Here is a 14184-nt window from a genome sequence, read left to right on the forward strand (position 1 = left end):
TTGGTTTACTATAACACCAAGTAATCGCAGTGGGGCTATCTGAGGCTCTGTAGGATCGACCATTGGATTTCCGCATCGAACCCACTTATACACGAACCTTAGAAGCTTAGGGACCTCGATTTATAGATTTTATGGACAGATTTATTGTATTAAATACATGGAGGATGTACACTGTACTTAAGGTATGTGCACTTTAGTGCATGTACAGTATATGTGAGTTAATTAATTAATTAATTAATTGACTTTGAGGAAATTCGGAAATTAGTTTTTGTGGAAAGTTTTTTGTGGAAAAAGTAAAAGGGAGAGAGTTTCTAATTTGTGTATCTGGGAAACGAATTACAAGGGAGTAAAAATGGTTTTTATTAGAAGGTAATTGTATTTTAAATGGAATAGGGAAGTGGTGGTTTTGGTAAGCATCGGACGTCCAAGAGTCCTTGGATGACCATCTTCCCTCCCCACTTCCTAATACATGGTGTATGGATGCGTAGTCCATAGTTTTCAAAAAGTTCATAGGATGATCCGAATCGTTCATTTGTTGGACCACAACGTAAATAGGTTCTGCCCCAAGAAAACATTTCCATAAGATGATCCTCACCTTAGAGAAATTTCAATAATGTGCAGTCTATTCATAGAGAGGAGGATTAGTATACGGAAATGATTTTTGGGGCACAACCTATTTATGTTGTAGCCCAACAAATGAATGGTTTGGATAATCTTGTTAAGTGGGCAGTACATTAATCTTTGGAAAATACTGGAATATATGGTCACTCGCCATATAAAAAATCTTTTGAAAACAAATCCATCATTCCCCTATACAACATTTTTCAACCAAAAATACTAATAATAAACAAAAAAAGAGCAACAAAAGATTTTTAAAAAAATAACAGCTTGACATCACATCCAAAACATCAATGGATGGGGGATCCTACATATTCAACCAGGAAAAAAATTGTTTCAGGCCCAATCATGACAGGAACGAATTGTTAAAATCATATCAATGAAGTCCTTGAGCTCATGTTTGGCCAGTGTGAAGCCTTCCTTTAATATTTTTTTATTTTATTTTCCAAGGCCCTATTTGAATTGCATGAAAAAAATTTCTTTCCATATTTTTTTTCCTATAATACAGAGGGAAATGATATAGTTATGCTCAGGGATATACCATTATAAATTGAAGGTTGGTGTAAATAGGTTAATAGTATTTGAACTATGGTGTTCATGTTAATTTTTCTCGTGTGTAATTAAATAATGGAAAAGCAAGAAGTTCTAGAATTTTTTATTTTTTTTTCCAAACTTTTCCTAAAATTCTTGCAATCAAAACAGGTTCGTTTTTTGCTGAAAAAAGTTTTACCTGCAATTCGGATGACTGATAAAATCTCACTGCAGGGGAAAAAAAAAAAAAAAAGAGGAAAAGTTTTAGTTGGAATTATTTTTACATGAAAAAGGCTTTAATTAAAATCGTTTTTCAAGGAAAGAGTTTTCAGCAAAAAAAATTCATGGTTACCAACATGCCATCGCGTCAAACAAACAGTCCTTTGTGCCCACTATGACACAGTTGCTGTTACTTTTTAGATCCGCACCATGTCTCACTTGTTCTCTGTATCAGCCCAAATATCACGTAAGTCATGCAGTACTAACATTTAATTTGTAATAAGTGCGAGTGAATATGAACCTTTCAACACTATTGGATGCCAGGATTTAATTGTTGACGTGATTTTTCAGGCATAAGAAATTTAATGCAAGTTCTATCACGCGCTTCCGTGCTTTTGATGCTGGATTGCTGAGGAGAAGGGAAAAAAAATGAGATTAGTGTTTGACAAATCTTACATGTTCCATCCATATTAGTAATTTCCAACTCTCTAGTTTTTGGTGGTCATCTGGGATGAATTATTAGAGCAAAGCTGATAATGAAAACTGAAAACATAGAGAAGGTAAGAAGGAAGGCTTGAATAATAAGAGAATTTATATGCTGGACGAGTGGACGGCATTGTATGCACATGCAGCCCTAAAAGTCTAAAACCATTGGGGCTCAAATTATTTGGGTGTTCCAAATCGTTCATTTGTTGAACCACAATGTAAATACGTTGTGCCCCAAAAAAACATTTCCATAGGATGATTCTAACCTTAAAGAGGTTTCAATAATGTGCAGTCTATTCGTAGATCGGAGGATTAGTATCATCTTACAAAAATGATTTTTGGGGCACAACCTATTTATGATGTGGCCCAACAAATGAATGGTTTGGATCATCTTGTGAAGTGGGCGGTACAATAATCTTTGGATCATCTTAAAGTAAGGTATGGCCCGACGATTATCCAAACCGTTAAGGGTGATTTTGGCTCGGGCTCGGAAGCTCGCTCGAGCTCGGCTCGAATCCTTAACGAGCCGAGCCGGCTCGGCTCGTTAAGAATTCAATATATTTAAATATATATATATATATATATATATATATATATATATATATATATATATATTATGTATTAATATATACACTAAAAGGGTTGTCTAGGGAGTGAAAGGGGGGGGGGGGGGGGGAGGGGGGCAAAATATGTCACTTCTTTTTTGGAACCCCATTTGTTACTTGGACCACCCCCCTAGTGTGAAAAGAGTAGTAAAAAAACACTAGATAGGCTGCCCAGGGAAAATGAGGGGCGTAAAATTAATATAATTCGAGCTCGATAAGGCTCGGAAGCCGCTCGCGAGCCTGGCCGAGCCAAGCCGAGCCGAGGCTGGTTCGAGCCCGAGCCCGAGCCTGGCTTTTGAGCTTAACGAGCCGAGCCGAGCCTGGTCAAGCTCGGCTCGGCTCGTTTACACTCCTACAAACCGTCCATTGTGGACTGTGGAGACTATTTCAATGTTGAAAAAGAAAATCACATACAGAACTTTTTCAGATGGAATACAGTAATATTAATATAAACTAGGATGATATATATATATATATGAGGAAAGTTTTTTTAGTCGGCCGACTAGAGAAGCTTCTCTAGTCCGCCGACCAAAAAACACAGTGGTCCCACATTATTTGGATAATCCAAAACATTCATTTGATAGGCCCTCGCATAGATAGGGCGTGTCCAAAAAATCAGCTGCATAGGATCATCCTAACCCTTTGATTGTGGAGGTTTAAAATGGACAGATTTGTGGAGTTTATAAGCGTCCATTTTAACCTCCATAAATCGAAGGGTTAGGCTGATCCTATGGAGATGATTTTTTAGTCACATCCTATCTATGTCAAGGCCCATCAAATGAATGCTTTGGATCATCAAAACAACGTGGGCTCACTGTGTTTTTAACCTCCGCTGTCCATTTTTAACCTCCACAAATCGAAGGGCTAGGATGATCCTATGGAGCTGATTTGTTGGGCACACCTTATCTATGCCAGGGCCCAACAAATGAATACTTTGGATCATCCAAACAACATGGGCCCACTGTGTTTTTGGTCGGCGGACTAGAGAATGTTCTCTAGTCGGCCGACTAGAAAAACTTTCCTCATATATATATATATATATATACTACAATAAGCTGGGATGAAAAGAGGAGAGTTTTTTGAATTTTTTGAAAATTACATAAGAATTACACATCACATTTTTTGACTTTTTTTAACAAATGCACACATTCAACTCATATAATTTCAATCCTACCCCCTCCTTTATGCTTTTAACAAAGGCACCCATTAAATCATATAATTTCAATCCTACCCCCTCCTTTATGCTTTTAACAAAGGCACCCATTAAAGCCTATAATTTCAATCTTACCCCCCTCATTTATGGTTTTTTAATAAAAAATCTATACGGTCATCTTAACCATCCGATTTAAGAGGAATATAGATCGGAGGGCTAGGATCTGCCTATGGAAATGATTTTTGGGGCACAACCTATTTATGTTGTGTTCCATCACATGGAGGGTTTGGATCAACCTATGACGTGGTCCGTACAGTTCTTTGTCGGCCCGTGCATCGCACGGGTTTTTTACTAGTCTAATACAATAAGCTGGATGAAAAGATAAGAGTTTTTTCGATTTTTTTGAAAATTACGTGAGAATTACACCTCACATTTTTTGACTTTTTTTAACAAATGCACCCATTCAACTCATATAATTTCAACCCTACCCCCCCTCCTTTATGCTTTTAATAAAGGCACCCATTAAATCATATAATTGCAATCCCACCCCTCCTTTATGCTTTTAACAAAGGCACCCATTAAAGCCATATAATTTCGATCTTACCCCCCTCCTTTATGGTTTTTTAATTAAAAAACTATAGGGTGATCTTAACCATCCGATTTAAGATAAGAGGAATTATGGAAACATCTATAGATTGGAGGGCTAGGATCAGCCTATGGAAATGATTTTTGGGGCACAACCTATGTACGTGTATGTTGTGTTCCATCACATGGACGGTTTGGATCAACCTATGACGTGGTCCGTACCGTTCTTTGTCGGCCCGTGCATCGCACGGGTTTTTTACTAGTGTATATATATAAATATAAATATATATATATATATATATATATATATATATATATATATGAGTTAAGTGAAGCTACACATACGTGTAGCTAACTTAGCTACACCGATGGCTTAAAATACAGTGGGCCCACATTGTTTGGGTGATCCAAACCATTCATTTGATAGGCCCTCACATTGATAGGGTGTGCCCAAAAAATCAGCTCCATTGGATGATCCCAACCCTTCAAACTGTGGAGGCAAAAATGGACAGATTTGTGAAGGTTTTTACACGTCCATTTTTGCCTCCACAAATCGTAGGGTTGGGATGATCCTATGGAGCTGATTTTTTGGGCACACCCTATCAATGTGAGGGCCCATCAAATGAATGGTTTGCATCACCCAAACAATGTGGGGCCCACTATATTTTAAGCCGTCATATATATATATATATATATATATATATATATATATATATATATATATATATTGAATGAGAAAACGGTTCCTACACAAATGTGTAGATAAGTTATCTACACACTAGCTTAAAATACAGTGGGGGCCACATTATTTCGGTGATCCAAACCATTCATTTTTAAGGCCCTCACATAGATAGGGTGTCCACAAAAAATCAGATCCATAGGATCATCCTAACCATTCGAACTGTGGAGGCAAAAAATGAACTAATTTGTGAAGGTTTAAAGACATCCATTTTACCTCCACAAATCGTAGGGTTGGGATGATCCTATGGATCTGATTTTTTGTAGACACCCTATCTATGTGAGGGCCTTTAAAATGGATGGCTTGGATCACCCAAACAATGTGGGCCCCCACTGTATTTTAAGCTAGTGTGTAGAGAACTCTCTACACATATGTGTAGGAACCGTTTTCTCATATTGAATTAACATCGCTACTAAATGGGAATTTGAAATTTCCAATTCGGGTTGGGTCGGGTCGGGTTGCCCGACACCCCAACCCAACCCAACCCAACCCGATTTTCAATTCGGGTTGATTTTTCCCAACCCTAACCCAACCCGATTTGAGAAAAGCTTAACCCGACCCAACCCAAATTCGGGTTGAACCCGTCGGTAGGGTTGCAACTTGGGTCAGGTTTTACCTGACCCGCATTGACCCGACCCGAAAATAACATGGGTCGGGTTTAGAAATCATGGGTCTTGGGTAGGGTCGAGTTTTAAATTGGAAAACCAGACTCCATCTTGTGTAGGGCCAGGTTTAAAGAAAAAAAAACCCGAAACCCAACCCAACTCATACGGGTGCACTGTGAGTTTGTGACTTTCTTAAACATCTCTTGAATAACATAGAAAAGTATTTTCCAATATTTTGATACAATTGTTTTGATTGAGGTGATCATGTCTGTTATGTGAAAATATAATATCCTTCTTAAAGATATACACTTGATGACATAAATTTAGAAATTTTTGGTGTAAAGATTTGTTTTTTTTCCTACAATCTTTAAAATTAGTCACCATCCTACGCTAAAAAATGAAAACCCGACCCAACCCAACCCAAGAAACGATATTGGGTAGGGTCGGGTTTAGGAATCTCGGGTTTTCCGGAAAAAAATTGGACCCGACTCGACCGGAGATAATTCTCGGGTAGGGTAGGGTTTTGGAAAACTCGACCTGCCCGACCCGAGTTGCACCCCTACCCGTTAGGTTCGGGTTGAACCCGACCCGAGTTGCAGCCCTACGCGCTTCCGTGCTTTTGATGCTAGGGAGAATGAAAATAAATGAGAATAATCTTACATGTTCCATCCATGTTAGTAACTTCCAACACTCTAGATTTTTGGTGGTCATTTTGGATGAATTATCAGAGCAAAGCTGCTAATGAAAGCTGAAAACATAGAGAAGGTAAGAAAGAAGCCTTGAATAATAAGAGAATTTATATGGAGGACGGCATTGCATGCACATGCAGCCCTGAAACCAGTGGGGCTCAAATTATTTGGGTGTTCCAAACTATTCATTTGTTGGGTCCTGACTGACGTAGACAGGGTGAGCCTAGAAAATCTTCTCCATAGAATAATCCTAACCCTCCATCAATGGATGTTTTTATACAGTGCCGTCCATTTTAAACATCCATAAACCAGAGGATTAGGATCGCCAATGAAGAATACTTCCTAGGTACACTTATCTACGCGAGGACCCAACAATTGAATGGTTTGGATCACCCAAATAATGTGGGCCCTTTGTTTTTGGGCTAGCTTAATAATACACCCATATAATCTCTTTGGATCACTGTCCGTAGATTCGAACCCAAATAATAAAGCCAGTCACTAAGTAGATGTGATCAGAATAAGTGAAAGTCTTAAGAATGCACGATAATCCAACGGTGAGATTTCCAGCCCATCGTACATCTACATCTAAAATGGGACCCACCTAGCAAATTCTGCGAGGTTCCTTTCTTGAGACAATCTCTCTTCCTTTTTCACCTTTGTCCATTCCCTCTTAAAAACTACCCTTTTTCTTTAGCATCTTCAATCAACAAAGCATCTCTCTCGCCAATCGTTTTTCCTCCCTTATTCTCTGTCTACTCGTGTTAAATCCACCACCCCTCTCTCTCTCTCTCTCTCATATTGTTTACTCTTAAAGATCGAAACCCTAGCTTTCCGATCTCTGCATCTCTCATCTTTCTCAAATATCTCAATCTATTGATCTGCGATGGATGAAGAATATGATGTGATAGTCCTCGGGACTGGGCTCAAGGAATGCATCCTCAGTGGCCTTCTCTCCGTCGATGGTCTCAAGGTCATCCTCTTTTTTTCTCCTTTCTCCTTTTTTTCATTAAAGATCTTTCCCCCCTTTTCATTCATCTCAAATTTCCATCACTAAGGCATTTCATACTCTGTGTCAGAGATTTGGTGGGATTTTATTCAAATCGAGTTCAAATCGTGGAGTTTGTATCGATTATACATGGTTTTATGTTAAGACTTGAATCGGGTAGTCGTGTTCTGTCCTGATCTTGATGTTTTGGGCTCTGAATGTGTAATTTTCCATTTATTCAGACGATTATTTCCTCCCTATTGAGATAATCCCCTAATCCACACTTGGAAATGTTTTCTAGAAAGGTTGTCTTGTTAACTTTATACCGAGAATCAGTGATTTCATCTTTAGGCACACTGTTCGTTTTGAATTTTGATAATAGACTCTGTGTCAAAATAGTTTGAAATGGTTCTTCGATTTTTGTTTGCAATCACTTCTGACCTTGAAGGAACACTCACAGCTTGTATGGTTTTTCCAAGTTTTATGCTGCTCGTCCTTGTTATTGAGCATGGTCATTAGACAATAGAGTTCCTTTGATATAAGCTCCAAATCTGGTATTTTGAAGTGGTTTCTGAAATAGTAACTTCTTTATAGTTGAATTGGCTGTACTTCATACTGTTCTAGGCCAAGTTGATTTTTGTTGTAAATGGAGGGTTTTCCTATCTTCTCTCTCTCTCTCTCTCTCTCTCTTTTTCGTTAATTGTGAATTTCTATAATATCAGCAGTTTACACTGAATATTGATGAGTTGCCTGGTTTTATCTTGAATTAATTTCAGATCACCTTATACCGAAAATCTACGATTCAATGCACATAGATCTAAATGGCTATTTAAGCTTTGTTTGTGGCTAGACCTGATCTTGATGGTCCTACAAACATATTATTTTCCCATTTATTCTCCTGTGTTTGTTTCCATTTTCCAGTTTGTGGATCAGGGTAGTACTGAAATAAGCCTAAGCTGCTTATTTTGTTGTGGAATGGGTAGCCTCTTTTCTGATTTAAACTGTCTGCAATCTGTGCTGTTTATTCTAAATTGGCTTTTAGTATAGATAGTTTGAACTGCTTGTTGTTGGAACATGTAGCTAGGTATCATGATACATTTTTAATGGATTTTGAATATATGACAGTTACCCAAAACACTCCATAGGAATATCCAATTCATGTTGCTGGATCCCTCCAAAGAATGTTTTGGGATGCATTTTTATTTAAAGAAAATTAGGATTCACAGGGTTCTATGTAACTCTGGCCCTTCAATAGTGTTATAGTCTGTTGAAACTTTTTCTTGGAATTGGTTGCATAATTATGTTGCTTGTTTTAAGTATTACTTGGTTATCAGAACTATGAATTAAGGTTTCCACAGTCAGGACAACAAAATGTTGTTGTTTAGAACACTCTTAAACTGTAATGTATGCATTCTTTATTTTCCACTGACGGCGTGAATAGTTGCACATATCTTCTACGATGGGCTGTGGTGCTGCTTCTGGTTTGGATCCAAGGATACGTTACCTGTGTTCTATTATTTCCGGATTCTTGCCTCAGGGGACTATAGAGATCACTTTAAGGCAATAAGAAATGCTAACATGTCAATTTCTCTTCATCGTGACCAGATAGAATATTTGGATCACTAAGAACTTTTATTCGCTAGTATGCGGCTATGTTGCATGGATTCTTTGCCCCCCTATGTCGAATCCGTGTCGACACGTCTCCGCATCCAAATCGGACATGGATTCACGTGAGACACAGTTACATACATACATACATATATATATATATATATATATAACTTTTAAATTTTAACAATTTTATTTTATTTAAAAATTACCGAATCCGAATCCTACTGTTGGGAGTTTGCCGAATCCGACACCTCGAATCCGTGTCGGATCCCGACACGCTAATCCGAATCCATGCAACACTGGTATGCGGTAACTTTTATTCGCCGGCTAGTTTGCAATAAGTCAAATTGTCACACATGCCTTTGGTTCACTTTATGCAGAACTTGTACCTACTAAGTCCAGTCAAATAAGATTGAGTTTGGAGTCTGAACTTGAAAGATGATCACATTCAGACATGATGTTGAGTGCATCGCTTCCCTCTAATGCCAATGTTTATTTGAAAAATACCTTGGTTTTAAACTTTAATGGCTTTGAGCTCTCTGTTATACTGACAGGTGACAACTGCTTGGTTTACTGAAAATCTGCAATAGTGAGACACATCTAAATGATTTTCTGTTAAATAGTACATTAGTTGTCAATTCTGTTTCGTTCCCGACAAAATTTCTGGAACATTCCATTCTGGTAAGGAAACCAGAACAATAACTGTACCAGAATGTACTGGCCCGTGTTTCGGTCAATTCTGTATATTACGGACTGTTCCAATCCATTTTTTAATTGTGGAAACACAGACTGCTCCAATCGTTCCAGTTTCATTCAGTACTTCTAGTTTTTTTTTTTCTTTTTTTTTTTTTTACAATTTTCCAAACAAATCGATGCCCTTTAAGGGTCTTCAATTGAAAACCATCTCCAATAAAATGTGCGTATCTAACACTGACAAAACCCTCTCTGCATATGAATTTATAGATGGTTAGATGGTACTAACATTATGTTGATTTTAGATGTTACTAACATTATTTTAAATTTTCGTCAAAAATTATGTTGATTTTAGATACAAATCAACATGATATTAATAACTGCTACTTAATTATGTAGTTATGTTTGGACTTAGTTTTCGCAATTGTTCTTCTCGTATTTCTTTCTTTTTTCCTCTTTTCTGTTCCAATTTAAAGATGCTTTTTAACCATTCAAAAAATAAATAAATTTAAAGATGCTTTTTAAAATTTGTCTCACATAATCATCTATTATCACTTTTCATATAACCCTATTTTTTTAATTCTACACTCTTATTCATATTATATGCTACAGGTTCTGCACATGGACAGGAATGATTATTATGGAGGAGAGTCATCCTCACTCAACCTCATTCAGGTACCAGTTATGGAACTGGGCCAGTAAATTCTCATAAGCATGATCCCGGGGGTATAGTTTATAACTTTATAGCTGCATTTTTTTTAAATTTCCGAGCATTTTTGTCTTGCAGCTTTGGAAAAAGTTTAAGGGAAACGATAAGCCTCCAGCACATTTGGGCTCTAGCAGAGATTACAACGTTGACATGATCCCAAAGGTTATCATCTTTTTCAACTATGACTTGTTTGCCCTTTGATGATTTGCCGACATACTCATTTGGATAGAGCAGCCCAACTTTGTCTTAAAATCAATAATGTATCTTACATCATGCCTTGAATCCTTGTGCTGCCACATAGATAATAGCTTTTTTTATTTATTGTTTCAGTGTTTCATCAAACTGCATTCAGTGACCAATTGTTAAATGCCAAGCATTCAGTGGCCAATTTTTCAATGCCAAGAATTCTGTCTTATGAGGAGTCTTCCTTGTTGTTAATTGTACTTAGCGTTCATAGTGGTCAGTTTCTACTAGTCATTAACATTTTGGTGTATGGTGATGACATAGAGTCTATAGGGGCATGGTTTTAAATTTCGGTTTCAGTCCAATTTCGGGCTTGGCAGAAATCTTGAAATTTCGGCTGAAATCAGGTAATAGAAAAAATTAATATTTTATTATATCTGAAATTTCTACCTAAATTTCGAAATAATACTATATTTAAAAAAAAAAAAATCAATTTCTCAAAATTTAGAGGAAATTTTGGCCGAAATTTGGTAAATAAATTTTGGATTTCATGAAATTTTGGTTTCGGTTTCAACCAAAATCCGAAATTTCAGATTTCGGCCGAAATTTAAAACCATGGTTAGGGTATAGTGGTGAAATGGCTGTTGGCAGATCTAATTTAAAATTGTCAACTTTTAAAGAGTCCTAAACATGAAATAGTTTTCTTAGAGATCATTGGCATTGGTTTGACACTTATTCATCTTTTAAATTCCAAAGATAAGGAAGATACAAATTCTGGTGTGCTTAGCAGCTGAATATGACTATGTTACCTAAGGCAGACTTTATGTTATGAACTTATGACTAAGAAAATTATCCTGGATGTCATCTTCCCATTTTCCAACATTTTGAGTCTTGAAGTGTGTACGGACCAGGCCACACTATAGGATGATCCAAACCATCCTTGTGATGGGGCACAACGTAAATAGGTTGTGCACCAAATATCATTTCCGTAGGTTGATCGTAGCCCTTCGATCTATAGAGGTTTCCATAATATGCAGTTCCTCTATAGATCGTAGGGATGGGATCATCCTATATAAATGATTTTTGGGGCACAACCTATTTACATTGTGGCCCATTACATGGACGGTTTGGATCATCCTATATTGTGGTTGCGTACAATAATTTTTGAAAAATACGGTGCTATAAGGGCTCACACCATATAAAACCTCAACTCAACTCAACTCAACAAAGCCTTTGTCCCAAACTAGTTAGGGTCGGCTAAATGAATCCTTTAGAAAAATTTCATGAAGAAGGAATCTACCCGGCTCTAATCTTGGCTCTAGTTGGGTTCTTCTACGTGGATCATTTTCTTCCATTCTATCCTATCCAAGGTCATGTTCTTTCAAATAGAGTAAATAGGGGAATGATATTTCCCCCCTTTGACTAGGGGTGCAACTCGGGTCGCATTGGGTCCGGTTGAGGCCTACCCAAACCCGACCCGAGGAACCATTTGCTCAACCCGACTTGACCCGAGTTCCACCCGACGAGGTTCATCCCAACCCGACCCGAACAACCCTTTTTGCCAAACCCGAACCCAACTCGACCCGAGTTCAACCCGACCGACCTGACCCAACCTGAGATTTTAAGCTTAAAAAATAAAAAAAATATTAAAAATGTCGGGTTCACTCGGGCCTCAACCCGAACCCGACTTGAACTCAACCCAACCCGACTTTTTTCCGGGTTGAACCCGTCGGGTTCGGATTGAGCCCACCAAAGTTGCACCCCTAACTCTGACCCTTTTAGGTTATTCGTTAACTTCCATCTTATGGATGGTTTGGATCATCTTATGATGTGGTCCGTACAGTCCTTTTTGAAAAATAAGGGACTATGAGGGCTTACACCATATAACATCTCAAGTTTTAAAGAAAAGAAAAACGTTAAAAGGGTGAACCATTCTCACAAACTGTAAAGGGGGGATTTTATCCGTTTAAGGTGGGAAAATATAATCTAATAACATAAATTGCACGACACGTATACGGAGTAGATAAAAGGGCATTGAACGGCTTTAAAAATTTTGACTTTTCCCTCTTCAATCCTGCTTTTAAGGTGACATTAATAGGACGAATCTTGTTTTGGAATCTTGTTTTGGAAGTTTTGGGTGGATTGAGAAAATAAGAGACTGAATGCATTGAAGACATTTTGCTCCCCCCTCTTCCTCGCCCAAGACAAAACACAAACCCTGAATCTGCGCGATGGTCAAAAGGCAGTGTTAAAAGACGGATCTTCACTTTTGTACGGGAGATGATAATCATGCCCGTAAGAGGCTAAGTTTTGGAGAAAAAATTACGGTAAAAAGGCTTCAAATTAGAAAAACTACTGAAAAAATACCAAAAGAAGGTACCTCTATAGAAAAATTACGGAAAAAATTACGAAAAAAACACATTAAAATATGAAAAACTACACGATGTCAAAAAGCGTTAAAGTTGCCCACTTTTCACTTCAAATCAAGGGGAGCGCATGCGTGTGGGAGTGAAAATATCTCTATTGGTCCTGAGCAGTGTGCTACACACCTCTTCTCTGGTAATCAAGGTTTTAAATCTCGGTTTCGGTATGAAATTTCGGACGAAATCTTGCAAAAATTTCACCTAAATTTCGGTGAAATTTCGAAAATTTCTGAAACATTTCACCGAAATTTCCGAAATTTCGGGTGAAATTTTGTACTTCACCGAAACGTTTCACCGAAATTTTCGAAACATTTCGGCGAAGTTTGATACTTTTCCGACTCACTGTGAATTTCGTTTCGTTTTCCACCGAAACCGAAATATTTCGGCCGAGACGAAACGTTTCGGCCGAAATTTAAAACCATGCTGGTAATGATGAAAATGGGAATTTGGAATGTTAGAGGGCTGTGCACTTCGACCGCCGGGACAAAATTCATGATCTTATTAGCGGGAAAAAGTCCCCATTTTTGGGCTCCTTGAAACTAAAGCTTACCAAGACAAGCTGTTTCCTGATGTGAATGATCTCCATAGTAATTGGGCATGTCATGCCAACTACAATTTCACTATAAAGATTATATGCAAATAAATTGTAGGAGTATATAAGCTGCCCCTTAGAGCCTCTTTGAGTATATCTAAAAATGTTTAGATATGATCGTATACATGAAGGCTATAAAGTTAAATATGATTATTTGTCAATGACGGCGATAGTAGTTTTAGAAATGATATAGTCAATGGCTTCCAAAGAAGTCAATGTCTCATTTGAAAATAAGAGTAAATAGAAATAATCTTACTTCAACATAACATAATGACCAATATTAGTGTCATCCCAAAAGCAAGAAAATGGCAATTAGAAATAATGGATGTTTTACCTCCATATTTTCTGACTTGGTGCTCCATTGTATCTTATGGAGATGATATTTTCACTCCCCCACGCATGTGCTCCACTTGATTTGAAGTAAAAAGTGGGCAACTTTAACGCTTTTTGACGTCGCGTAGTTTTCATATCTTAATGTATTTTTTTTCTGTAGTTTTTTTTGTAATTTTTTTTTATAGAGGTATAATCTTTTGGTATTTTTTTCCGTAGTTTTTCTAATCTGAAATCTTTTTACTGTAATTTTTCTCCAAAACTTAGCACCTTACGGGCATGATTATCATCTCCCGTAAAAAAGTGAAGACCCGCCTTTTAACGCTGCCTTTGGACCCTAGCGCAGATTCAGGGTTTTGTGTTTTGTCTTGGGCGAGGAAGAAGGGGGAGCAAAATGTCTTCAATGCCTGGTTATTCAGTCTCTTATT

The 14184-nt window shown here is 37.5% G+C and overlaps 1 protein-coding gene across 1 annotated transcript in view; it reads left to right on the forward strand.

Annotated features, from left to right (window-relative positions):
- Positions 1-6904: 6904 nt before the first annotated feature.
- LOC143892307 (guanosine nucleotide diphosphate dissociation inhibitor 1) overlaps positions 6905-14184 on the forward strand; it is a 21896-nt gene continuing 14616 nt past the window's right edge. Inside the window, exons 1-3 of the mRNA XM_077396827.1 lie at positions 6905-7200; positions 10132-10194; positions 10307-10390. Coding sequence (XP_077252942.1) covers positions 7114-7200; positions 10132-10194; positions 10307-10390 — 234 coding nt within the window. The 5' untranslated portion in view covers positions 6905-7113. The remainder of the gene's footprint in view (positions 7201-10131; positions 10195-10306; positions 10391-14184) is intronic.

This window comes from Tasmannia lanceolata, unplaced genomic scaffold (genome assembly GCF_043159265.1).
Source record: "Tasmannia lanceolata isolate RefF3 unplaced genomic scaffold, GAP_Taslan_0.1 ptg000015l, whole genome shotgun sequence".
NCBI classification, from domain to species: domain Eukaryota; kingdom Viridiplantae; phylum Streptophyta; class Magnoliopsida; order Canellales; family Winteraceae; genus Tasmannia; species Tasmannia lanceolata.